This window comes from Stenella coeruleoalba (genome assembly GCF_951394435.1).
Source record: "Stenella coeruleoalba genome assembly, chromosome: 18".
NCBI lineage: Eukaryota > Metazoa > Chordata > Mammalia > Artiodactyla > Delphinidae > Stenella > Stenella coeruleoalba.
Window position 1 is genome coordinate 44,856,458 of NC_137164.1, and position 26,795 is coordinate 44,883,252.

Sequence of the window (26,795 nt, forward strand, 5' to 3'; positions counted from 1 at the left end):
CAGCCTCCCATCCCCACCATTGCTCTGTACCTTCCCCCACTCTACCCCATCCCTCCCCTAAACTCTCTTTCCCTGATCTCTAGGTGAAGAAGAAGGGGACAGGGGGTGTGCTCAGGAAGGGTGATAAATCACAAATTCTTAGAGGACAGTAATGTGTGAGAATAGAATAAAAATGACAATGGATAACATTTCCCCCCAAATCAGCTACAGATTTCTAACATACATGATCCATGAGCTTTAGGGACTAGCAATGGCACTAATGTTAACACAATCTCAAAATATTAAGACCCTCTAGGAAAATTCAAATAAATTTCCGTTTCTGGTTCAAATTGGATGATGGGTGTCAAAAAAAAAAAAAAGAAGCAATATAAACTAGCAAGTGAATACCTTAATGGAAGAAAAGTGATTTCTTCCAACTAAAAAGCAAATTTAAATTGTTTCTTAGTTTAAGTCATTATGATAGCCTAGCTATCCAAATAACTATGATAAGCACAATTTGGTCAGAGGGCAAGTATTATTCCATAATATCAAATATTAAGTGTATGCCAACACTTAATTATGAGCTATGGTCTCTTTATCTTATGCCTGTTGGTTTCTCCAAAGCCAGCTTCTGTTCTGCTGCTCAGGAAATTTGACAGAGGTATAATGTTTTAATATATTTTGTTCAAGTGTTATTAAATTGCCTAACTTAACGATCCCTCCTCACAACACCAGCTACCAACAACAGCCCACATTAAAGGCTTACTCTCCTAAAATTTTGAAAACAATCTAAATCATGCTTTGGAATCACAACTATAGTTTAGAGTGGCCAATTACTTGTTTTTAAAAGTGTCCAATTTTGCTCTGTTTTACTGGGCAAAGTAAAAGACTAGTATTTTAAAATAATATGTAGTCAATAGTTCTAAAAACAGAATTACAATTCCTTCATTTTACTTCAGTATCGTTTTTAACTTTTAAAAGTTTAAATTGATGTGTGTAAACTATGCCCTAAAGCATCCATCGCCCTCCATCTTCTCAATAGAAGCACTGCAAATGCGAATGCTGGCACTTCCCTTAGTCCTTTTCAGATTTTGAGCCGTGTCTTTGGCTTTCTTCCACATCTTTTTGTCCAAGAATTGCTACCTCCTTCTTTATCATACTCTCAAGTCAAAGCCATTAACGCCTCTCCTTTTCTATTTCTCTTGTCTAGTTCTGTTGAAAAGTTCTATTTTTCCCCTTTTTACATTAGAAGCTGCTCTTTGGCATCACTGAAGTGGTGGTATTTTGTGTTTTGTGTATATGTTTTAAAATTACTTCCTACTAGGTTACTCATATCTAGCACATGATTCCATGAACAGTTGTGAAAATGACTATCACTGAAGTCCACAGTATTCCTTCATACACGCCCCATACCTGTAGGTCAATGGACTGAAAGTAGGGAGCTGCTGATTAGCTAAAGAAATAATCTGTTAAAATGTTGCACAGAAAAGGAAATCTAATTGAACTTCCATAAATTATTGTGTCCCTCATGAACATGTATGTTGGATATAGTCTTGTGTACATCTTGCATCCAAATTTCTCTTGCTCAATTATATTTTGAGCATGATTTCTACATTTTAAAGGGAAATAATACAGTGCAGTGGCAGAAAAAAATGTTTTATGTCACAAACACACAGACGCTAAAGATATCATCAATAAAAATTTAACTCTCATTTGAAGTTGTGTTTGACAAAACAAATTACCCAGATTAATTCTGCAAAGAGAAAGCTGTTCCTTTTTGGTTTAAACAGTAATGGTTAACTTTCCATCCCTCCATACCTCAAGAAAGAAAAAGATCAAATTAAGAAATTAAAGTGGCATTTTTTAAATAAGAGAAACTGATAATGGATGTATACAGAAAGAATTAATTATCAGCATAATTCTTATTCTTGGCAGTACATGGAAAGATTAAGTTTATATGTTTTGCTGCTAAGGCACATTTCTTATTTGATAACCAATGCGTTAAGAATAAAAAAACTAGTGTGTGGTTTTGTTTGTAAATATTCTTCTGCCATCTTACCTATAATAAATATTTTTGAATTCTGACTATTAGAACTTATTTGTATTATGAAAGATGTTAACTGAATTCTTACAGTAGAGGTTGCAGACATAAAGTTAATGCCTACATTTAAAAATAATGTTGCTAATTATTTATTTAGAGTGTGTGTTGTTAGGCTAAGTGGTTTCTTCAAAATGTACACTATTTTCAAAGCTAAAGGGTCCAACTTCTTGAACAGGTAGCCAATAATTTTGTTCTGGAAAAGAAAGTCATTGAGTAGCAAAATGATCACAGTAAGTTTCAGTGAACATAAAACTTACCGACACTTGAATTCATGTCCCCATTTTCAGAATCTGCTCCATGTTGGTTACTACTGGCATGATAGTTGCTCATAGCTTCTAATTTGATTTTTTTCACCTTCATTGCTTCGGCGATCGCTGCATTGGTAGCAGCGGCAGCTGCTGCAGCTGCTGCTGTCAAACCTTCAAAGAATAAATTAAAAATGAGGTAATTCAAATTCTGATTTTTCATGTAAGAATCCATGTGCTTTATAAAACACATATACAACATATTGAAGTATCTGCTTCCTTTATGCAGCACTCTGATATCATATATTCATTCCCAGCTAACCAGTGAAACTATGTTGATATCATAGAGTGCTCTCCGAACTCCCATATTCAATATTAGCAAAAGCATGATTCGTACACAGAAGGAGAGTAGTAGAAATGCAGACAGAATTCGCCCTCAAACAAACCCATCTGAACATGTCATTCCTGGCTCCAAATCCTCTACAGCTGCCTACAGGGGGGGTGGGTGGTGGTGGTGGTGGAGGCAATCTGAACTGCTTAGCTTAACTCACAAAGCTTTTCACTAAAATTGGAAACCTACCTAATCACCCAAAGTTTCCCTATTCTCATGCCATACTCCCCCTATGCTGAACGTGGCCCCAGTACCCACACGTGCCCTGCCTCTTCAAGCCCGTGCTTTTGCAATTGCCATTGCCTTTGTCTGGAACATTCTAGTCCTGTGATTCACTTCCCCTACTTGTCATCCTCCAGTATTCTAGTCCCAGAGTTGACCTTTCTAACCACTATGCCACACCGTCTCCAGAAAGTTTGTCTCTGTTCATCCAGAAAACGGGAGGTGGCAGTGATCATGAGATTAGAAAAAATAGTTTGAGGCCAGATACGGAAGATCAAAAAGTGAAGACCTGGCTTTAGGTACAGGCTCTAGGTAACCAGCAGAGGTTTTGGAGCACAGGAGCGATTTGTTTTCCTTAAACGTGTGAACTTTTACCGAGTCAATTCACTTCATCCGACATCCTTCATCTGCAAAATGAAAGACACTGAAACGTGTGAATGATCTCTGCTAACTCTAAAACTCTGACAGTCTATGAGAGGATATACACACACACCCACCCACACCCTCATACTCCTTTTGCTATGTTGCTTCAGAATTTCTGGCTACAGCGCTTCAGCCTGCTTTGAATTTATGTATGATTTATTTCCACTTGCAGCTGGTGGATTTGAGACTGAAACCTCTCTCCCTCTTTTCCTCCCCACTTCTAGTTACTATAGCAAATAAGTTGCAGCCTCAGGAATTAGAAGGTCTTTTTCCCTAGAAACCTCTGCTTTTTTTTTTTCTTTTTTGAGGTTAGGAGAATACTTCACCTTTCCTTCAGATCAGACCAAAGAGACCTTGACAACTTTCACCCCAACGCAACAAGACCTTCAGACTGACTCTTTGCATGACAAACTGGTAACTGCCCCCTAAAAAGGCACTGATCTGAACTCAAAGAATTCATCTGGGTCTCCACTGAACACTTATTGCCTTTTAAGTCCCAACTTGAACTGATTCTCTCATCTTCCTATGATTGAATTTTCTCCCCAGTTACTCATTTCCTTCAAAGATGTTTCAGAAGATTTTCTTTCCTGTTCTCTTAAAATTCTCTTTGTGTTTCCCAGAAAATCTCTCTTCCTCAGTTTCGCCTTGTCACCAATGTGAACATCCCACTTGTCCTTTCCCTTCATTGCCTGGTGTTGTCCCATATCCAATTTATGACACGTCTAGGGTCTTTATCTTTGATTTATGTGGCAGGTAAATCTTGTTCCATAGTATTCAAATAAGAAAGAAAAAACTACCACTTGAGATATGATTGTTATTATTGGATAGAACTGAATCAAGCTCAGTAGCATGAAACATAACTATGCTTGATATGGCCTTACACAAGCTATAAAATCTTCTTAAGTATGGTTTCTTCATCTGTAAAGTCATCTTATTCACAAAGGGATAATAGAAGGATTAAATAAGATAAACTATGTGAAGAATGCCACATAATGTTTAGTAAAAACTAGGCAGGCCTTGTGTTCTAGTTTTTACTGCAGCAAGTCAAGCCCAGTCCTAGCTATGACTCAAGCAGGATACAGTGGGCTGGCTGCAGCCTCCCTCAGCTAGAAGTATCCTGCTTCTCCTCAGCTGCCGGCATTAACCCTTGACTTTTAAAAATGTTTTTCACAATTTTATTATTTATCTGATCTTATTTATGGTACTCTTCTCTTTTTCCATTTGACAGTTTTTTCCCCCTTAGGTTTACACTTCTAATGCAAATTCCAACAGATAGATGTGTATGTGACACACACATGCTATAACCATAATACTTTTGAAATATTCTATTTTCAGTCCAGTTTCATGAAAGCAAGAAGAAAGCTATGACATTTGCAACAGTTGCTGATTTAAGTTTCACTAACTCACCTAACTGTTTGATGGGTTCTCAAATTTAATTCTTTAATAGCTTTCACACTCAGACAATTTTCTCCATCTCCCCTGGCTTCCCCTAGTGTAAGCTGCCACTTTTTGTTCCCTGGAGTCTTGTAATTATTTCTTAACAGCTTCCACTTTCCCTACCTCCAATCTCTTATGATTCATACTGCAGTCAACGTGACCTTATGAAAACAAAAAGCTAACCCTGGCATTTGATGCCTGCTCTGAGGAACAAGGTGGGTGCTTCATGTGTCTGTCAGGGCCCTGTGTGCTCAAGTACCCTGCTTATCTGTGTGGCATTATCTTTCCCCCAGGTCTCCTTTGCTCTGTGTGCTCCAGACATATCGGGGTCTTTCACAACCTCTAGTGGACTACATTTCCTCTTTCAAGCCAGACTTTGCACATGCTGTTCAGACTTTCTAGAAAATCTCTCTAGTCCCCTGCCCCAGATCTGTCCTTGCATCTGTCATGTGAGGCTTAAATATGATGCTCTAGGAGGAGCAGGCTCAGGACCCTGACTCTTCAATCTACCTGGGAAAGAGCTCCAACACTTCAAGAATCAGCCTAAGACTCACTTCTTTTAAAGAGCTGACCTTCTCCACCCTACTCCTCAAGAGTAGAGCTAGTGGTCCACTTACTTGTGTTCTCAGCCCTGTTGAATGAAAGTCTGCATTCTCTGTGCATCAGAATCACCCACAGGGCTTTAAAACCATGCAAAGAACTGAGTCCTACCAACTGAGATTCTGGTTCGGACACATCCATCTGTATATTTTGGTTGATTTTACTGTTCCTCAGGTCACTTTAATGTGCAATCTGAGAACAGAAACTCACTCAAACTCTTTATTGCTCCTTTTTTTGGGGCGGGGGGTGTTGCTCAGGGGGGTCGGTGTAGGGCTAGCTCCTCCGACTAGGTTATAACACTGAAAGGACAGAAATACTTTCTTAGTATATGTATCCCAAACATTGAGCACAAAGCCTGGCACAAATTGTCACTGAATGAAAAAACACTTCTCAAACTGGATTACATGGAAAGCCACAGGAGAAATAAGGACATTATTTTGACAATATCCATGTAAGTAATTTAAAACATTATGTTCATATTACAGTCAATGTAAATATACTAGGAGTAGCAAATCTCATTAATTTAATAAAAAGCATTTACTTTCCAAAGCTACATCTGCCTAGGACTGGAGAGAATCATGAAAGTCTCACACTCACCTCTGCATTGATTGCACTTCCTGTTGGCCTTGCCATGGCCCTTTCAAATCTCTTATGTAATTCTCAAATTCCCTCCAACTTGCTGTCTCTAGTAAAAACTTATTTTAGAATCTATGCACTCACTCTAGAAAGAGGTCCCATTGTATAGTTTGTTCCCTATTGAAGCTGCCTTTGAAAAAATAAGTGTAATAAATTCACAAAATAACACTAGTTTTTGGTCTATACTTCATAGAGAGTTCACATTGTAAAAACACTTCCTATGCAATCAAGAATGCTCTACCTGTGCAACATGCATGCACCTAGAGATTATTATACCAAGTGAAGTAAGTCAGAGAAAGACAAATATCATGTGATAGCACTTATATGTGGAATCTAAGAAAATGATACAAATGAACTCATTTACAAAACAGAATCAGACTCACAGCTTAGGAAACAAACAATGTTACCAAAGGAGAAAGGTGGGATGGAGGGTAAATTAGCAAATTGGGATTAACAGATACACTCTACTATATATAAAATAAACAACAAGGACCTGCTGTATAGGTCCTTGAGCTATACTGAACTATATTCAATATCCTGTAATAACCTATAGTGAAAAAGAATATGAAAAGGTATATATATATATATATATATATATATATATATATATATATATATATGTAACTGAATCACTTTGCTGTATACCTGAAACTAACACAACATTGTAAATCAACTATACTGCAAAATGAAATAAAAATTTTTAAGAAAAGAATGGTCTGCTTGTGTAAACATTGGCAACCCATAACATTTACCACACACTTTTCCTCCCTCCATAACACTTTCTCACTTAGAACTCTTCTCCACCTGCCTCATAATCAGACTTCAGCATATTCTCCTTCAATATCCCACCCTGAAGCAGTGAATTTATGACTGCTTTTAACTCTTCTTAATCAAAACAAGCCATTTTTCCCTTAGAACTAGGTAATCCAGCGTTTCTCCAAGTGATAATCTACATCAAATACAGCTGCAGTGTGGTAAAGTTGAAGGTTATCTTCCTTGGGGCCACATTCATAGACCCTATCTCTGAGATGGACTGAGGAATCTGTATTTTTATCTTTCAGTAGCTTGATTCTGATGCTCCCTGCCCTTAGATTATTTGATGACAGTAGTGTACATTATTAAAGTGTGTCTACACCTTACAGTAAAAGCTTTTTAGCTAGGTAGATCATCTCTGTGGTGGTTTCTGAAAGTGAGTATGCTTAAGAATCAACAAGGAAACTTGTTAAAATACAAAACAGGTTGGACCAATAATCAGAATCTAAGACATACTGCTGTAGTGTGATGCAGACTTTGGAAAAATGAGTCTTCTGCGCCTCTACCCTTGCAGAGCAGAAGCAAGGAGGCCAGCCAGGTAACACAGCACTTCTGTGTGTTATAGATCCAGTAGTCATGCACGTTATTAACTCAACCAACCACTTACATATACGAATCTATTTGGTATATACAGTAATTGTTAATTAAACAGCTTGGGTAATTTCTCCAGATTCTTCAATCAGGTAAAATTTTCACCAGGTTTCCTTCTCTCATTGAGAGAAAAATTACATATATATTACGTAATGCATGTGTGTGTGTATGGTGAAGAAACAAATAAATGAACAAAGGTTTTCTTACACTTAGGAATGATTAACCCATCTATTTTACCTCACGAAACTTTCTTTTTACACTTTCCAAGAACAATTATAGTATCTCACACACAAAGACAAAAACATACACTAAACTGAGAAGTCAAATGTAGTATAATTTCATTTTATTTTAAAAGGTTCTAAATCCAATTTTATCATCAGCAATGGGGAAACTTTAATGTATACTTAAAATTCTTTTGCCATTGATAAAATAATGTATTGAGAGATAGTTGGTTTAAAAAACATGTTTTCCTTCAGAGAAAGGATAATAAGTCATATACTGTGCAACTCGTAGACCTTCTTTTGGCCCTCAGAAAAGGGACTGTACATCAAACTTAGGCTAAAGCCCATAGGCCTTATGTCATGCAAAAATATTTAGGCTTCTTTTTTTTCTACTTGATCTTCAGGAACTCTACCACTTACAATTCAAAAGAATGAATAGATTTTTACACACATTTAGAAAAACAGCTTGTCATAGTAGTGTTTGAATTATGCTACAAACTCATTGCAGCAGGCTCCATTCTGTTCTACTCCTTCAGAGCAAATTTTATATTACTTTTTTAACCAGCTATTGTTAGAAATTCTTTATATTTATCTTGGCTTATAGATTTCTTTTACTTGTACTTTTTTTTCTTTTCCTTTCTTTTTTTTTTTTTTTTTTTTTTTGCGGTACGCGGGCCTCTCACTGTTGCGGCCTCTCCGTTGCTGAGCACAGGCTGGACGCGCAGGCAGCGGCCATGGCTCACGGGCCCAGCCGCTCCGCGGCATGTGGAATCTTCCCAGACCGGGGCACAAACCCGTGTCCCCTGCATCGGCAGGCGGACTCTCAACCACTGCGCCACCGGGAAAGCCCTACTTGTACTTTTATTTTTTGATGGTCCATGAAAACCTTTTAAAGTTCTTGTTGAAACAGTGACTGGCATGGAAATTCCTAGCTATGTAAACTCAGTATCATATAAGGAGTAAACATAAAGTCATTGGAAAACAAAACACTCCAAAAAGCCATACAAACTTTGGACAACATGCTTCAAATTTATATGAACTACTGCAGCAAGTTATGTAATTCCTAAGGCTTCCAAATTCCTGTCTTTAAAGCAGAGATATCAGTTCTGACCTCATAGCAGTATTGTGGGGAATAAAGGTAAAATAATGTACACAACAGCATGGGCACATACTAAGCCCTCTGAAAATGGTAGTAAATATTATCAAGTAACCTGTAATATCCATCATGTCATTTAGTTTTACCTTTGTTCAGTTATTCACAAAAATGCAAATATGACAAAAGTTATCTAACAGTGTATGGTGAAAATTTAAACATTTGACAAATGGACACCTGAAAATCATGCTTCTATCAAATTATTTGATTTAGTAGCCTACACTGATCAAATTTATCATAAAATGACTGTCTCCACTCTGTGCTATATTGATACAAACCCTTTGCTACTTCAATTCAATATCCTGAGACCAATCCATGGGTTTATCATTTGGGAGGGAAGCAGGCATTATTATTCCTTGAGAGCCTTATTTTGCTTTGCAAAGATAGCATTTTTCTTCTGCTCTCAACTTTCATCAAAACAGCCTTTAAATCCTTCAAATGCTGTTATACAATCCTGATTGCTTTCTCTAAAAAGGGAAAAGTATCCCCATTCTATTTTTTCAAATAAGTTAATACCCCTAGTTATAAAGAGCAGATTACAACTATAGATTATAAATATCAATAAAAGAGACATATTGCTGTCAAATTCTTTCTCTGATCTGTTTGTTTGCTCATTAACTTGAAAGGTCTAATCTTTGATCTTTGGTTTCAAAGACATCAAGATGACTTCCAAATGTTTGATATGTTGTCTACTTTTACATCACATTCCATATAAAATGCATTTCCCAAGACCTAATGGCTAAATAAAATTAGTTATAAGCAAGAGATAGTAAGCATTCAAAGCTTCCATATGATAGACTTTTTATTAGGCTATGTCACTTTACCCAAATGTAGAAAAAAGTACTCTAACATGCACTCATTTATAGCCAATAGTAGTTATTATTAATATTCTGGAATTGATAAGTTATTTATGTCTGGCATTCTTCCTATTGCTTATTCAGGGAGACAGGCAGCTTATAAATATCTCATCACTCCACCGTCACAGAAATTTCATCGACAGTGCTCATGCACAGCTATTAGCAATATGAATCTAACCATTACAAGAAGGAGGAAAATCGAACATGTGGCATTAATACGCAGCCCTGGTTCCTAACCATCTGATAGGCAGATGGTGTGAAGCGGATTCTCCAGCTGAAATGAAGGGGCACATCATTTAAAACCTTGTTTGCATTCTAACTGATATCAGTGCCATATTGATATACATGATACATCATGGCAGTATTTGAACAATCTAGTTTGTTTCAGTCATAAATGTTTACAGCCTTGTTTTTTTAATCTTATAAGCATGTTCAGAAGAGTGTATTTTTAATTTATGAAACCTATTGTTTACTTCTGTTGAACTACAAGATTAGTGGAAAGCAGGAATATTAAATTACTTCAGCTAGAGCAATATAACAAAGACAGATGAATAAAGTGGGTTTCTATTTTCAATAAAGGATGTTAGTAAAGGAATTTTAAAATTAGCCCAGGCATTCTGTGCCTTAAATACATTTATTCATTTAAACCTTCTAGCTTTTTCTCCCCCAAGTGGCCTACAGAGATACTTAATGCTTTACATAGTCATTCATTTAAAACTCTCACTGTGTGCAATTAATCTTGTCCAACAATTCAATTCAGAAAGTAAAACATCAGAAAGCATAGTTCAATTCAACAGTCATTACTGTGAAGTAATCTTTCTGTTCCTGACAGATCCTATAGACTCTTTGCAAAACTCTGTTGAAGGTGCATTGTAGGCTCTACATGAGTTTGAATTACAACTCAGCTGAAATCACTCCAAGTCTTAGAAGAACTCTTGGCTCAATATAACAACTTGAAAACACCAGTACCTTTTTCCACCATGTCTTCTTCCTATCCTTATTTAAATACCAGCTGTCTAAAAAACTGAAACTAATTTTCCCAGTTATTTTATTTCTCAATACTTTCTAAATAAACAGAAATTGTGATTGAACTATGCCTGTCCTCACCCTTGAATGATGAAATAACAGCAATGATAATCAACTAGAATAAGTAACTTAATTGTAAAGCAGGGTAGACTGAAGATTTTGAGTGTGAGTTTGTCTCCTAATGTCCATTAGACTGATTTTTCTTGCCCTTTGAAACACATTTATATTCTGCAGAGAAAAGGAAAATTGATCTTAGAGGCTGCTAATGGAAACACTCCCTATATCAGTTTCCAGTTTTTCAATTGATTAAATTAGATTTTTAAATGTGTCAATTAACAAAAAAAACTACTAATTTGGAGAAATATACAGAAAGAGTTTATTATAATATTGATAATCACTAATAAATCGAGTAGACATCAAGTTTAGCATTCTTTTCTGATTAGCTTAAAATCTACAGTCTCCCAGAGTTTAGGAAGAAATAGCAGTAGTGAAGTCAGGGGGAGGGGACCCCATCTTGATGTTATTTGGCCACATGTAAAATCACTGAGAAACTTCCATGGAAGTTTTTGAAACACTCAACTTCTAATCACTAACTCATAGAATCAGGATGATACAGAATCAATTCAAATGTTTAAATTACTATGATTTAAAATAAGAAAATAGATAATTTATGAAAAGTTTAACCTGACACAACAAGGTCTTGAATATATAACTTTCACTTCGACTCTATCTGTTAACATTACCACCTTTAGAAAACTATTTCTTAACAGCCACTTGGAGTCTGGACTTATAAAACATAGACATGAGAAAGACTTTATCTACTGCGACCCTTTTATTTTACTGATGATGAGATTTAGGGGCAGCGAGGTTAATCATTTCTATAAAGCCACACCATTAAATAATGATAGATTAAGCCCAATTCCCCTAACTCCCACTTCAGCATTGGCCACACTGCCTCTGTCAATAAGCGAAAAAAGAAAAGTACACAATACAGTAAACTATGGAATCATTGAAGGAAAATGAATCCTCTTTTCTCAAGTAGCTTATGGATTGCACAGGAAACCAAGGTTACAGACACTCAGATGATGCCACAAGTATAAGTTGATTCCACTTAAAAACCTGACCTAAATGTTCAGTTGTGATTCCGTTTTATAAAATTTTGAATATATCTGCCACAGAAACAACGGTCATTCAACTCTGTGCACAAAACTTTTAACCTGTACTACTGGTGAAATATATTGCTTATAATATTACCCTGAGTCCTATATTTTAGATACAGAGCAACAAGGAAAAGGAGAAAGGCACATAAATTATTTTCCTCTCTATATCTTGAATATAGAAAAAATTATAAATAGAACCAAATTGAAAGAGGTAACATTTGTCTTGAACTTTCTTTAAAGTGCTCTTCTCATTATTATTATTCCATTCTCCACTAAACTGGGCATTGGATGTTCTCATATTTGTCTAAGGCCCAATACTTCTTACTATGTACATGACTCATCACCCCAAATTACTCAAAGCATTGGCCCCAGGCAGGTGGCTCTTACCAACCTGAGAGTAGCTGACAGTATGTGACATTGTGAAAGGATGTTTTTAAAAGAGGCTACTTGTCAATATATTGGTGACAGTTCAGGCAGTATAATAAGTGAAAAGAGGAAACGGTGTCATAAATTTAATTTCCTGCCAAAGTCACCTCACTGGCATTTCAGCCTAAGAATAGTCTTTCCAAATGTTCTCCTACTTTTCTCAACACCATGTAAATGCTCTTCTAACTCCTTTGATACTTCAATAAGTCTCTTTTTTTTCTTTTTCCAGAATCCTGGTAGCATGTAGGGCTCTGTCAGTGTGTGCTTGTTGGTGAGGAGAGGATATGAGAAAAAAATTATAATAGAGGTGGTCATTTTTACATGCAAGTTTTGTTTGGGGGAGTTACCCAATGAGACAGAAATAGCTGGAGACGATGTGGCCAAAAATTTTTTCTGATATAGTAATATAAAGGAAAAGACTCAAGAAATATATATATATATATATTACTATATATATACACACACACACCATTTTATATATATATAATGACACATACACACTTTTTAAATAGAGGTCAGGGTCTGGGTAGAGAAAAATATATAGCCATATTCACTGAATAACAATAGGATAGGAATGGAAGGACTATTTGAAGCAATATATTCTTCACACTTTTGTCATTGGGTTCTTACATTTATATCACCATCTCATTGAATCTCCATAATCAGCCGACAAGAAATATATTTTCCCTATGTGATTTCAAGAAAAATATGAAGTGTGAGAGCCCAATTGTAGTGCTTGGAAACGTAGGATTTTAGTTGCAGTTTTAAAGTTGGACTATGGAAAAGAATAATCCTGATTAATTTAGAAAAATAAATACTGCCACATGACAAGGAAGATTACAAAGAAATATAGCTCTCAGTCCATAGCCTCAAGTGGTCGCCATCTCCTAGAGGATGGCATGAAGCCTTAATCATGGCATGCCTTTGTAATCATAGTCAGGTTACTTAATTTTTTTAGTGTAATTTAGACAAGTTACTTAAATTGTCTGATTCTGAGGCAAATTTGTACTTTATTGTTCAGGAAATAAATGCTGTCTATGTTCAAAACTATTTCCCTTCTGAGGTTTGATGCATATATTCAACCCAGCTCACCTACGAACAGAGCAGGTGGATGTCAAAGAATTACCAATGGTTGGCATTGCACTATTCATTTCTTTTTTTTTTTTTTTTTTTTTGCTGCAAAAGCATTACAACAGAAAGAAATATCTAACTTCTAACATGGCAATAAATGCTAGTCTTTTGTACATTCCGATAGAACCTTTTACTTTATTTCAAAACAGTAGTAAGTCAGAGCAAATCTTCCATTTTCCTTACATCTCTTCATTTATGAGCAAAGTCTATAGTTGCACTGATCCAATGGCTTCTCTTGACCTAATTTATGTTGTACCATGAGATTCTATTAAAAGAAACTAAATCACTGCAGTAGATTTGTTCATCTTAAATAATTTAAGCTAATTGAAAAAAAACCAAACTAAAACTAAAACACTTCTCTCAAGCATTCAACTTCTGCATGTCAATTAGTAATTTAAACAACCAGCTAATCACAACAGCTTCGTGTGAAACACGAACCTGTGCTGTGTACACATTTCTCTACCTCCACGGAGCTGAAGATAGAAATAAACATCAACTCTGAGTCTGAAAGCATGTGTATCTATTCTGGAGTCATTAGACAATTCCAATACAATATTTTCACTGACTGATTTGAGACTTTTCTCAATTTTGCCAAATAATTTTGAAAAGAGCACGTGGAAAAATGAGAGGAATATCTGGAAAATCATATCCAATCACTCTTCTGGCAACGCGTTATGGAATTTCAAAAGTATAACATGACTTAAGCAAAACAAAATTTAAAACATTACTGTTATTCACCAAAGTTGCTATATCATAATAACCAAAAACTGAACTCCTATGGGTTGGTTTAAAAATTAAGAACCTAGCTTAATATTATTATGATTTTATTTTATTCTTGTCGCTCTGCTTCTTGTTGGTAAAACTTATCAAATATCAATTTAAGTCATGTTAATAGTAGCTCATCATGTTATCGCGAGTTATGCTATGCTAATTGTCCCATCAAAACTTATCAAATATCAATTTAAGTCATGTTAATAGTAGCTCATCATGTTATCGCGAGTTATGCTATGCTAATTGTCCCACTCCATTTGTAAAAGCAATGGTCATTTTCCTCATGCGACTATTTTATAATTCAGCTTTTGTTAATACCTGGAGTGCGTGGCATAATCACACATAAGACAGTCCCACAAAGAGTTACAAAGCTTTTAGCAGTATTTTTGCCATACATCTTCCTTCTGAGAATTAGAAAATTCAAACATAACTTTATCTTGGAAGTAAACCCTTTTGAAATATTGCTAAAGTGCACACTGAATAAAGACAACACACTTAAGCGGACTTTTCCCCCTTTAAACAGCATTCATCTTTTCAAAAGCAATAGATTCTCAGTCCACACGGAGTCTATTGCATTATTCATTTCATGTGCAACCTCATGCTGGACCATAAATTGTTACTTTATCTAATCAAAGGAGACTTAACTCTACAGAAGGTCAAAGGTTTAATTTTGTGAAGTATTATCTTACGCTATGAGTTTAACCGAAAAATAGAAGAAGAAAAACAGCCAAGAAACTGGTAATAAATGAACCTTTATTGCCTCAGGCATTGGCCTAGTTAATAAACTTTCATTGAAGGTTTCTTTCAACTGTTACGGACAATGAGAGGAAAAAAATCTTAAATTACAGCCATGTGTGACTTTTAAAGCAGTCATTCTTTTTTATCTCAACCTCCCTAGCTCAGGGGGAAAAAAAAAAAAAAGACAAAGAGAGATTGTCTTCGATCTCTTAACCAAAAATGTATGTTTCTAAACAGATGAGAAAGTGCAGATAAACTTTTCTAAAAGCAGAGGTCAGCTTTGAACAATATAAAAAAATTCATTATTTAGGTGTTGAATCTTAGAGAACAACCTCTCTAGCTAAATGTAAAACTACAAAAGGGAGGAAGAAGACATGTAGTTTTTGCAAATCTAACTCTTAAATTGGGTCTCCAACTTAGCAAAATATGATGCTTTGTCATCTCACCATTGGTGCACAAAGTCCACTGTAGATTTAAAATTCATTAAATGTATCGTAAATAAGTACATTATCTATGTACTGTCTGCCCTGTTTTAGACACACCAAAAAAATCCTTCTTTTATTTTCAGAATCAAAAATACTAGCAGTGAAATAATTCATGTTATCATTATGCAATTAAAATTTTTAAGAACAAGTCTATGTTTTTAGCTGATACTCTCATCCAACAATGGCCTGTGAATAGTTTTTTTTTTTCATTATTTTCTAGAGAAGAAAATGAACTGAGTTCTTCTGAACTAAATCTCCCTTTTTGTCTGATATGAGTATTGCTACTCCAGCTTTCTTTTGATTTCCATTTGCATGGAATACCTTTTTCCATCTCCTCACTTTCAGTCTATGTATCTCTAGATATGAAGTGGGTATGTATACATGAATCTGTTTGCTGTACACTGGAAACAAACACAACATTGTAAATCAACTATACCCCAATATAAAGTAAGAATTAAATTTTAAAAACCCTCCTTTTTTCAGGAGGCATTGTATTGAGTATAAAAGTTATCATAGCCTCAACTGCAACATCTTAATCTCCACACCACAGCATAAATAAGATACAGATCCTCACATCACCAACAGAGTTACCCAAGCTGTGAGAAAGGGAAGAAGCCATGTTCTGCATCTTACTTTAGATACTCTTAAACAGAAAGGAAAGAGGGTTGGCTTGATGCTCTGAACTGGACACCCCTACCAGATCCTACCCACAAATCACAACGCTCTCAGCAGGACACCCAACCCTCTTCCCACCTGGCAGCACATGGACAGAATTGGGCTCTACTTCATTCCAGGGACATGTCCCCAGGATGCTATCTCGGGTCACCTTTGAATCCGAACATGATAGCTGCTTACACTGGCAGCACCAGGTGAAAGCAGGACCAGGGTCCCTACTAAGAGATACACTTCACACAGCTGGGAGACACTGAGTTCTCCCAGGGTCGAGGCTGAAGCACGTTGATAGTAGCAACTTTGCTTCTTTTCTATATTTGCCAAGAGAGAGAGAAAGAGAGAGAGAGAGAGAGAGAGAGAGAGAGAGAGAGAGAGAGAGAGACTAAGGAGAAAGTGGAAAACCTAGAAATTAAAGATGATTTAATGTAAATTCCGAATGGAAAAAAATGTTGCGTTCTTTGCATAGAAAATTGAGGATAAAAACACAGGTTTTCCAAAAGCATAGTTAAACCTGGATATCCAGAAACTGAAGCAGAGTGAGGCAATTCGTTGTTATTAATTAGTAGAGGGTTTTAGAATCAATGAATAGTTTTTGATTTCATGCAAGAAAGCAAGAAGTGCTACCCAAAGGTTACAGTGAAAAACACTGTCAATGATAAACGATTTTTTTTGCCCCACTCTATTTTCTACCTAATTTGTATGCATGCATGTAGTTGGGGAGCAAAAGAATGAAAAGGTGAAGAAAATGAAGGAACGTAAACTACTAGAACAGAAACACTGTATTTGAATGTGTATAGTAAATGGCTAGTTGTATACATTTGTGGATAAAGAACTTAGTAACAGCAAGGATGGTCATGCTTTATATAAATTTCAGTTTATTTAATTTACCAGTTTTTGAAAAAGGCTGAGGTACATTTAGAAAGTGACCCCAAGGTCAGAGAAGCATGGGAGAGTAACAAAAACAGGTATCTCAAATCTAATTCTTTATTCCATTAATCAAAGTTTTATGGGTTTGGGAAAGTTTTGCTACAGTACACAGAGAGGATAAGAAAAAAGAAAGATCAAGGGAATTCAAAGGATTTATTAAAAGTGCAGACGGTAACTCTGACTAGTGTTTTACCTAGATAGACACAATTAATTAATTGTAACGTTGTGAAACTCTAAAATCCTGAAAGAACGTGCTCATGCCTGCAATGTAGTAATGTAGCAAAATACTTATAATCTTTCAACCACCAGGAGCTTTTGTTGGTTTTTTAACCTAATCCACAGCTTGACATAGATCCTAGAGTAATGGAACACAGTTCTTTGATTGAAATAATATCTAAACATTGCTGTGCTAGCCCGGTGGCCTAATAGAAGTCTGTCTCTCTGAAACTCGAGAAATTCAAGTTTGGAAACAAACTCAGACACTGAGCTCTGGCTTGTAAGTCCTTGAAGAAAAGCCTTTGAGACAGGAATATGCCCTTTCCAGTTTAACAGAACCAAAAACAGACATAAAACTTCTGCAACAGCTTTTCTTCCAAACAATGAGACAGTCAAAACAAATTTTCTTCAGCCACTAAAAAGTGACTAATAAGACAACAGTAGAGTGTTGGTAATCACAGAGAGTCTAATATATGTCATTAAAAAGCTAAGTATTTCGCAAGCGACCCATTCCACCAACTTTCTTCATTTTGGTGTGAAAATCTGAGCAATATGTACAAGTTTAGTCATTATTACAAAAGATCCATATCTTTTGTCAATTTTAGTCATGTGGAAAATTGCAAAGTGTTCAAAGACACACTAACAATACCTCAAAAGGAATTTATGTATATCACATAGTGGCGAAAAAGATCTATATTATTTTGTTTTATTCAATGTACCTGAAAATTTGCAATAATCATAAGAAAGCCACACTTGAATATTTTAGTGAGAGAAAAGTAACTTCTAGGTCTGCACTTGCAGCAGTAAATACACTCTGATTAAACTCTGAAAGGAAAAAAAACAATAAAATCTCCATTTCATTGTGTATCCTGATAAATTCCAAAAAACACAGAATATATATCATTACTATTTACCAATATCCTGGCATCTGGTAGAAACTGCTAAGCAAAAAGCAGATGAACAAAAAACAGGAAAGGCATGGGTAGCATTAAATATACCTGAGGCTACAGCCAAATTTTGATTTTGTTGGGATGCCATGCTTATCATATTAAGTAATGAAAGTGATTTTGACTTCATGTCTGTCATCTGACACTATCATATCACTTTATAAACATGATAATAACAATGATACTAGGATGACAATGAAACAATCTGCACACTGTCACAAATGTGAAGTCTTGACATATTTTATCATTACATTGTAAGGCATGAGCTGTGAAGTTGGGTGGGAAAGCAGAGAGCAAGTAAGAAAAAAATCACCAAATTACATAATAATAATAATAATATAATCCTAAAACCATAGCAGTCCTTCTAAAAAAAAATTTCAGGAGCACAGCTAGAGTTGGTTAAGTCAGTAGGTCAACCATGTCGAGGACCCAAATTATTTCCATACTTCCTTTCTGCTAGCCTCAATATATTGGAAAATATCTCCATGTTAGAAAGTTGGCTACAATAATTTTAGGCATCCAAGCAAAAAAGTGAGGAGCTATTTATTCTATATATTTCTCTTTATCACACAAAGACTTCTTTCTCAAGAGACACCTTAACGAATCACCCCTCAGAACTCATTAGTCATAATTATATCACCTGATCATGCCAGTTTATGGTTGGAGAAAAATGTGAATTTCTTAATAAAATTAGGGCTTTGTTATAAAGGAAGAGACTGATAAGGGGTTATTGGGTAGCAACTAACAAGACCTGCAATAAAAGCTTATTGGGGAATATTGAAGAAAATTGTCAACAGCCTCAAATAGAAGCCCAAATACATTGCTATTCTAAATCTTCCATCATTTTAAATCTGTCCCATGCTTGCTCAACAGTGAGAATGTACCTAGATTCAGAGGATAATATCATTGTTTTTCTCAAGGCACTATTTTACTTCTCATAATGAAGTCCTTGTACAGAAAAGTTCTATAAAATTACAATAGTGACCTTGAGTTTTACATTTAGAGCTACCAGGAACAGAAACATGAAATAGCACTCAATTGCTTTGAGCTTCCTTTTCCACACCTAGCTGGAGATATCTATAGAATAAACAATAAGATGGCATGCCTATAGAATGAATAATAAGATGTTGTCCTTCATTCGATTGCTGGACAATCAAATTTATAAATTGTTACGGAATGTGACACCAAGGAACTGGTCACTTTTGAGCTATATCAAACAGTCATTTAAATATTTCTCGTGATAGTGAAGTGGCTAAAGCTGGTAGTGATATTTTTCAATGCTTTGATGCAGTACTAAAACTATTGGATTCATGTTCTTTTTTCTTAAGGATGCAGACCAGTGTAGGAAAACTTGAAGCAGCAACTGCAGAGCTGAAGAGAGGGAAGAGAATGAGAGAGAAAGAAACTGACTGAGAGGGTTGAGGGGAGAGAGAGAGGCAACAGTAGCTTTAAGCATTCACACGTCTATTGCCATGTCATTGCTGTTTGGTCTCTTCCTCACTTCCATCTTTGCTATCATCAACAGTAAAATGAAAAAGTTTAATGAAGTATAAAAATTGAGGGCAATAGCAGAAATATGGCTTCGGACAAAGAATATAGGATTTGCAGTCTAAGATCTGAGATTCGGTCCACCCTCTGTCATTGGGTAGATGGCCTCTGTTTGCAAGACCTAATTTCTGACAATTTCAATTAACTTACCCCAGCTATAATAGAGACGATCATGTGTTGCCTGTCTCTCACAGAATTGGTGAGAACATTAAATGACATAGGATGTGTGAAAAATGGACATAGGTGTTTCATAATGACAGTTTTGTTCCTTCATCTTGCTATCAGTCCATCAGAGACGGTCCTTCGCTGCCTTTTTTTGCATTACTATCCCCACTACTGACAGAGCTGACACTACTTGTGGAGAACAAATGGCAGAGCCAGGCCCATGACATCACTCCCATGAATCTGTTACTTCAACTGTATTTCCCAGGATCAATAACAGAACCTGGTATAAAATCATATTCCTCATAAAGAATTTTATAAGTACTTGCATGAATGAACTCTGGATCAAATTTCAAGAGTGTATAAAATTTGAATCCACAACTTACTAAACGACCTTAGACAACTCACTTAACTGCCTTGGAAATAAGACTGATAAAAGTACCTACATATTATGGTGGTTATCAAAATCAAAATGAGTGCGGCTTCCCTGGTGGCACAGTGGTTGAGAATCTGCCTGCCAATGCAGGGGACACGGGTTCGAACCCTGGTCCGGGAAGATCCCACATGCCGCGGAGCAACTGGGCCCGTGAGCCACAATTACTGAGCATGCGCGTCTGGAGCCTGTGCTCCGCAACAGGAGAGGCCGCGATAGTGAGAGGCCCGCGCACCGCGATGAAGAGTGGCCCCCGCTTGCCACAACTAGAGAAAGCCCTCGCACAGAAACGAAGACCCAACACACCCAAAAATAAATAAATTAATTAATTTAAAAAAATCATATGAGTGAATACACGCAATGAACTTCAATTGTGCATGGCACAACAAAAGCACTCCATATATGTAGGCTATTGTTATTGTCCTCTGACATCAAAAGACACTAATATTCACAAGTCAATGTCATAAGGAAAATGATTTTAAGATGATGGAAACAATTTTAATATATGTTCTAATCAAAGGGAATATATATTTTGCAAAAACTACAAAAGGATTTGCATTATCATTACATTATACATTATTATTACACATACATCTTGACTCCAAAGATATTTTATGACAAGACATATATTATGGTAAAGTCACATCAAAAAAGAGATCCAGTTGCATGGACACAAGCAACATTACCTAACAAAAATCTCAAAGGATAAGTTTAGATTTTAAATATATAGTAACCAAATTATCAGATTCAGACATAAGAGTTGGCAGTGTCTCGGAAAGCAGAATCTCCTAACCCAGTCTCACATTATGAATAGAGGATAGAACCAAGCTAGCATATCTCTTTCTCCACTGACAGGTCAAGCACTTTCAGCTACCCCCAACAGGCACACATAGGTTCTTTAAACACATATTTGATCCCCTTAAATATATTTATTATTTTTATATGTACTGTTTATTCAAAGTGAAATATCCAGGAATAGTGGAGAAAAAAATAAAAGAAGATCTAAATGGATAAAAATGCCATAGCTATTTCCCCACTATTCCATAAGAAAATATAAATCAGTGCGTACCAAATTCCGATCAGCAATGTTACATCTACCATTGCATTGATTTCACAGTCAATGGCTAGTTCTGTTTCATGGGAAATTTCTAATTGTCAAGTAATACAGTATATAAGAAGTACTTGGTATATTATAACAGCAGTTCGCTAGATGGGTCTCTTATTATCTAAAGAGAAGCATGTCTGTTCTCAGAAAAGTATATTTTTCCCCATTTCCTTACATTATTTGCTCTCAGTATCAAGCTTCATCAAACACCTTCATAGAGATATCATTTACTGAATAGAAGTTAAAGGATTTAACTGTTAACTTCTAAGCATGATTTAAATTAAATAATAAATATATTATTCTAATAGATAACAAGATATTTGGGTTTTCAGGGCACTTGATAAATAGATCTAGTTTAAGCATATTCTTAATCAAGAAACATTCCTGGGCTTCCCTGGTGACGCAGTGGTTGAGAGTTTGCCTGCCGATACAGGGGACGCGGGTTCGTGTCCCGGTCCGCGAAGATCCCACATGCCGCGGAGTGGCTGGGCCCGTGAGCCATGGCCGCTGAGCCTGCGCATCCGGAACACAGAGAAACATTCCTACATTTCTTTCTGTGTGATAATGGGAGGCCAAATCAATTTTTAAAACAGGAAATCAGGAACTTGTAGAATTCTAAGAGACTCTAAAGTCTGTCTTCCTGAATTCTAATTGTTCAAGGCGTTCTGATAAAAGTAGACAACTACATATGATCTTTCAACACACACATTTATTCACATCATAACTAAAACTGACAGTGCATCTTCATCATAATAAATTGATCAGAATTATTTGATGTTAATAATTCTTAAGATAAATTATTTTAACTTAATTTGACTTTTAAGACTTACTTGTAGGATACATACAAACAGGAATGGCTCTGACATTCAATTATGAAAAGTAATTCATTACAAATGAGGTAAATTTCACTGGCAATTACTTAAGTATCTTACTGATTTTTATTGCTACTAAAAACTTACAAAGTCATTTGAACTATTATATAATCTGTTTTATATTTTTTTCCTAGAAGCAAAATACAGTTTTGGTAATCATTGTAATACAAAATATGCAATCTCAGGAGGAAAAGTAAATGAAAACATAGGCACTCAATCAAATATTCCTTGATTTCAATAAAGAACTATTATCATAGATCTTTTGAAAGTCTATGAGTAGGCTATGACTGTGGGAATTTCCAGTTAAATTTTAATACTCATAGATATTAAATTCAAATCATAACTTATTAAGTATGTACCATGTCCCAGGGGCTAAAATGAATTAAAAATGGGTACAACATGATCCCTGCTCTTAAAAATGTAAACTCAATGAGGGTAGAGATTTTGATACTGACAATGTCTCTGCTTGTTCACAGACACACTGTCAGTATCGAAAACAGGGATCAACATGGAGGAGTTGCATAATATATGTTGAAGAAAGTTATGAAGAAAGAAAAGAAGGAAATAAGGAAGAAACATGAAAGAGAAAGGAGGGAAGGGAACGAAGAAAGGGAGGAAGGTAAGAAGGAACAAACTTACATTTTAGTTGGGTAGACACATATACAATTATCTATAACACAAGAGAGAATGTATGAGTTGTATTAGAAGTACACAGTGCTTCTATCGTAATTCAAGATCATAAAAATTAATTAAGGCTAGGGTGTCCAGGAAAGCTTCAGGTAGGATGTAGTATTTGAGATAACTTTTGAAATATAGGTAGAGATTTTGGTTGATAGAACTGAGGAAAATAATTATTTCAAGGTTAAAAAAAAAGGAAAAGAAAAGAAAAGAAATAGTGAGCAATGGGACAAAGCTTAGAACATGCTGGACTTGTATGGACAGTATAATGTTTATGGTGTAAGACACATTGGGTGGGGAAACTAGTAGGATGTAGATCTGAAAATGAAGATTGGTGTCACTTCATAAATGTGCTTACATGCCACTCCAATACTTTTATGCTCTGGGACCAATGGTATTTGAGAAAGGAAGTATCTTGGTCAGAGCTGATCCATAACCCCCCTTTATCCCCTAGGCTTCCTTCATAAGCTGTGGGGACCTCATCAGAGCACCGAAGGTGACTATGGCTACGTGCTTTACTTACAACCCTACCAATTAGACATGTATCTCCATAATTTCATTGTTTGAGATAGTGATATCCCCCAATACCTAATACAGTACATGGCACAATTAAATTGGAAGTTGTACAGAAGAAGTAATGTGGTGGACCTCAGTTCAGAACTTGAATGTATAACTTATTAGCTGGGCTTCACTCCTCTGAGCTTCAGTTCCACCATCTGTAAAACGGACATAATACTTAGGGTTGTAGTGAAGATTAACTTATTACTGGAAAGAGGATAGTGTGCACCCCCATCCACCCACAAAGTTCCATTCCTGGAACCTGTGGGTATTTTATCTTACAGGGTCAGTAAAGCTTTGTAGATGTGATTAAGTCAGTTAAGGATCTTGAGATGGGAAGTTTGTCCTGGATTATCCATGTAGGCCCACTATAATCACAAAAGTTCTTATAAGAGGGTAGCAAGAGGGTAAAAGTCAGAAAAAGAAGATGTGATGATGGAAGCAGAGGTTGGAGGGATATGCTCAGATGATGAAGGAAGAGACCAATAAACCAAGAAAGGTGGGTGGTCTCTAGAACCTGGAGAAAGCAAGGAAAACCATTCACCCCTAGAGCCTCCAGAAAGAACACAGCCATGCAAACAGCTTGATTTTAGTCTGTAAAACTCATTTCATACTTCTGACCTTCAGAATAATATAATAAATTTGTGTTGCCTTACAAGCCACTAAATTTGTGGTAATTTGTTACAGCAGCAATAGCAAACTAATATACTTTTATATACACATGAATATATTTTTACACACACACACATTACACCTTGAGTAGAGTAGGTATTAATAAATAATAGATTTTCTTAATGGATCCATAATATTTCCTATCTAAACTTATTTTTTGCCACTTCAGGATAAATTTAGAGCAAACTGTGAGAGAGAGAGAAACCAGCATAGCAGGGAAACATTGTACTGGTCCAAGCACAAGATTGCCAGAGCTGGAAAGGAAGAGAAGGCAAGTGTGCAGAAGAGGGGACAGGTATCAGAATCATTTCAGAAAGAAAGTTTGATCTCTAAGTAGACTTTAGGTCTGAAGAGGAGAACTTAAAGATGACTGGTACAGTCCAGAGGGCAAGACGATATTATAAACTAACTCCAATATTAAAAATAACCAAGAACACAGGAAAATGCAAGATTGGGAGTTCACCTTTTGAGCATGTTGCATTTGAGGTGAGGAACGATTGCCTGAGATTAGATTTTAGCAATGTATGTTTTAGTTAACTGTTAAGGGTCAATAAGTTTCCCAGAGAAGAAAAATGAGAGACCATGGCAAATCCTCCAACATTGCCTGGGCTTACCTACATGCAATAAGGGGTGGGAGTGAGAGGGCAAGATCAGAGGCAGCTTTCAAGAGAACAGGCCACAGGAAAGAAGGTGCAAAAGCTGGAAAGTTCAGAGACAAACAAAATGAGGGGAAGAGAGGCAACAAATGTACATGATTCTTTCAAGCAGCCTGATGAAGAGAGCAAGACAGCTTTGCTGAGGTATACATTTTTTTTAAGTAATGAAGAACTGAGTGTACTGGTGGGAAGAGATAAGATGTGAATTGCAAATGGAGATTGAAGACACCAAAAAAAAAAAAGGAGAGAGAAATTAATGGAGGAAGACGAGAAAGCATCAGAGGAATAGGTGAAGGAGATAGCCTCTTCAAAAGGAGAAGCATTTCGGGTAAGAAGTATGCTTGGTTATGGTTTTTGGGATTATTTGGAACCACTGATATTTAAACAAAGGTCTAAATTAACGGGCTAAGTTGATTTCATTACTTTAATACATCTTTAAGAATGAAAATGAAAAACTGGAATATAGCAATTCATTTTTTAGTTTTGAGACATTTTTGCATCATAAGATTCTGAATATATTATGAAAACATTTGGAATATAATTTTAGGTAACTGAAAGCTGTATTTGTACTAGTATCATACACACACATGAGCACACACATATACCCAGATATTCATATGTTCATAAGATTATATTTATAATGCATATTCATGAGGCAGGCACCATGTCTTATCCAATATTTTATTACTAACTTCTAGCACTATCTCTGGTATATACTAGACTTTTTTTTTTTTTTTTTTTTGCAGTACGCGGGCCTCTCACTGCTGTGGCCTCTCCCGTTGCGGAGCACAGGCTGCAGACGCACAGGCTCAGTGGCCATGGCTCACGGGCCCAGCCGCTCCGCGGCATGTGGGATCTTCCCAGACCGGGGCACGAACCCGCGTCCCCTGCATCGGCAGGCGGGCTCTCAACCACTGCGCCACCAGGGAAGCCCTATACTAGACTTTTAATAAATGAATGAAGCCTTGCTGAATTTGCACCTGAGGTTCTGAGGAACTACTTAATTGACATTTGTCATATTACACTGTATTACAACTTATGTTTCATATGACACAGGCATCTAATAAATGCACATGATTGTAAAGATTATATATGGTGTCATTGATCTGCCTTTAGAACCGGCAAGGCACTAGGCCACACAAATGGAAGAGTGAGGCTACTGCCTCTTCATCTAGATGGTTAGAAAGCAATACTGAATACTAGTACGGATTTCCATTCTTTATCAGCACCCTGATAAATAGTTGCTCTTTCTTTTTTATTCCTTTCCCCCACCACAGACTATCTTGTCTTTCTAAACACAAAATTAAATCATTCCATTTCTCTGCTTTAACATTTTTGACATCGCCCATTGCCTATACCACAAGATCCAAATACCTTATTCATGGCGATATTAATGCTTTCATAATCTGTCCTTCACCTACCTTTCCAGGTACATCACCAACATGTCACTGCTCTGACCCCACTTTATATTCTATGTAAAACCGCAAAGAACAATCTTTCATTTTTAGTATCTGATCCCTTTGCATTCACTGTTTTCTTTGCCAGGAATACCCTTTCTCCTTCTTATGCATGAACACCAAAATCACTTATCACCTTCTAGAAAAAGTTTTCTTGTTTCACTGAGACAGAGTTGATTATGTCTTCCTCTGCCTCAACCTCTCAATTTTGCAGAAATCTAAACTATGGCTATTACTGAATTATGTTGTAATTATTTAATTACCAGTTTAACCAACTACACTGAGTTCATTGAAGGCAGAGGCCATGACTCATTAAATTTTCTTTTTGCTCTCTCGTTCTCTCCATAGAGTAAGCATTCTGGTTTTGAATGAATGAATAAATGAAAACACTACAAGAAAAGAAAAATCCAGAAAATGTAGAAGTGTGGATGAGATGGTCATTATGATATATAAGTGAAGAAGACAGCTTAAAGTTCCAACAATTTA

At 36.1% G+C, this 26,795-nt stretch overlaps 1 protein-coding gene across 4 annotated transcripts in view; it reads right to left on the reverse strand.

Moving 5' to 3' along the window:
- Positions 1-26,795, reverse strand: part of DACH1 (dachshund family transcription factor 1) — a gene marked incomplete at both ends in the record, with an annotated part of 412,420 nt that overhangs the window by 186,892 nt on the left and 198,733 nt on the right. For 2 of the 4 annotated variants that reach the window (XM_079902826.1, XM_079902824.1), the window contains one exon: positions 2,338-2,499. The exons of the other annotated variants lie outside the window; for them this stretch is intronic. In XM_079902826.1, the coding sequence (XP_079758952.1) occupies positions 2,338-2,499 (162 nt within the window). The remainder of the gene's footprint in view (positions 1-2,337; positions 2,500-26,795) is intronic. 4 annotated transcript variants of the gene reach the window in all.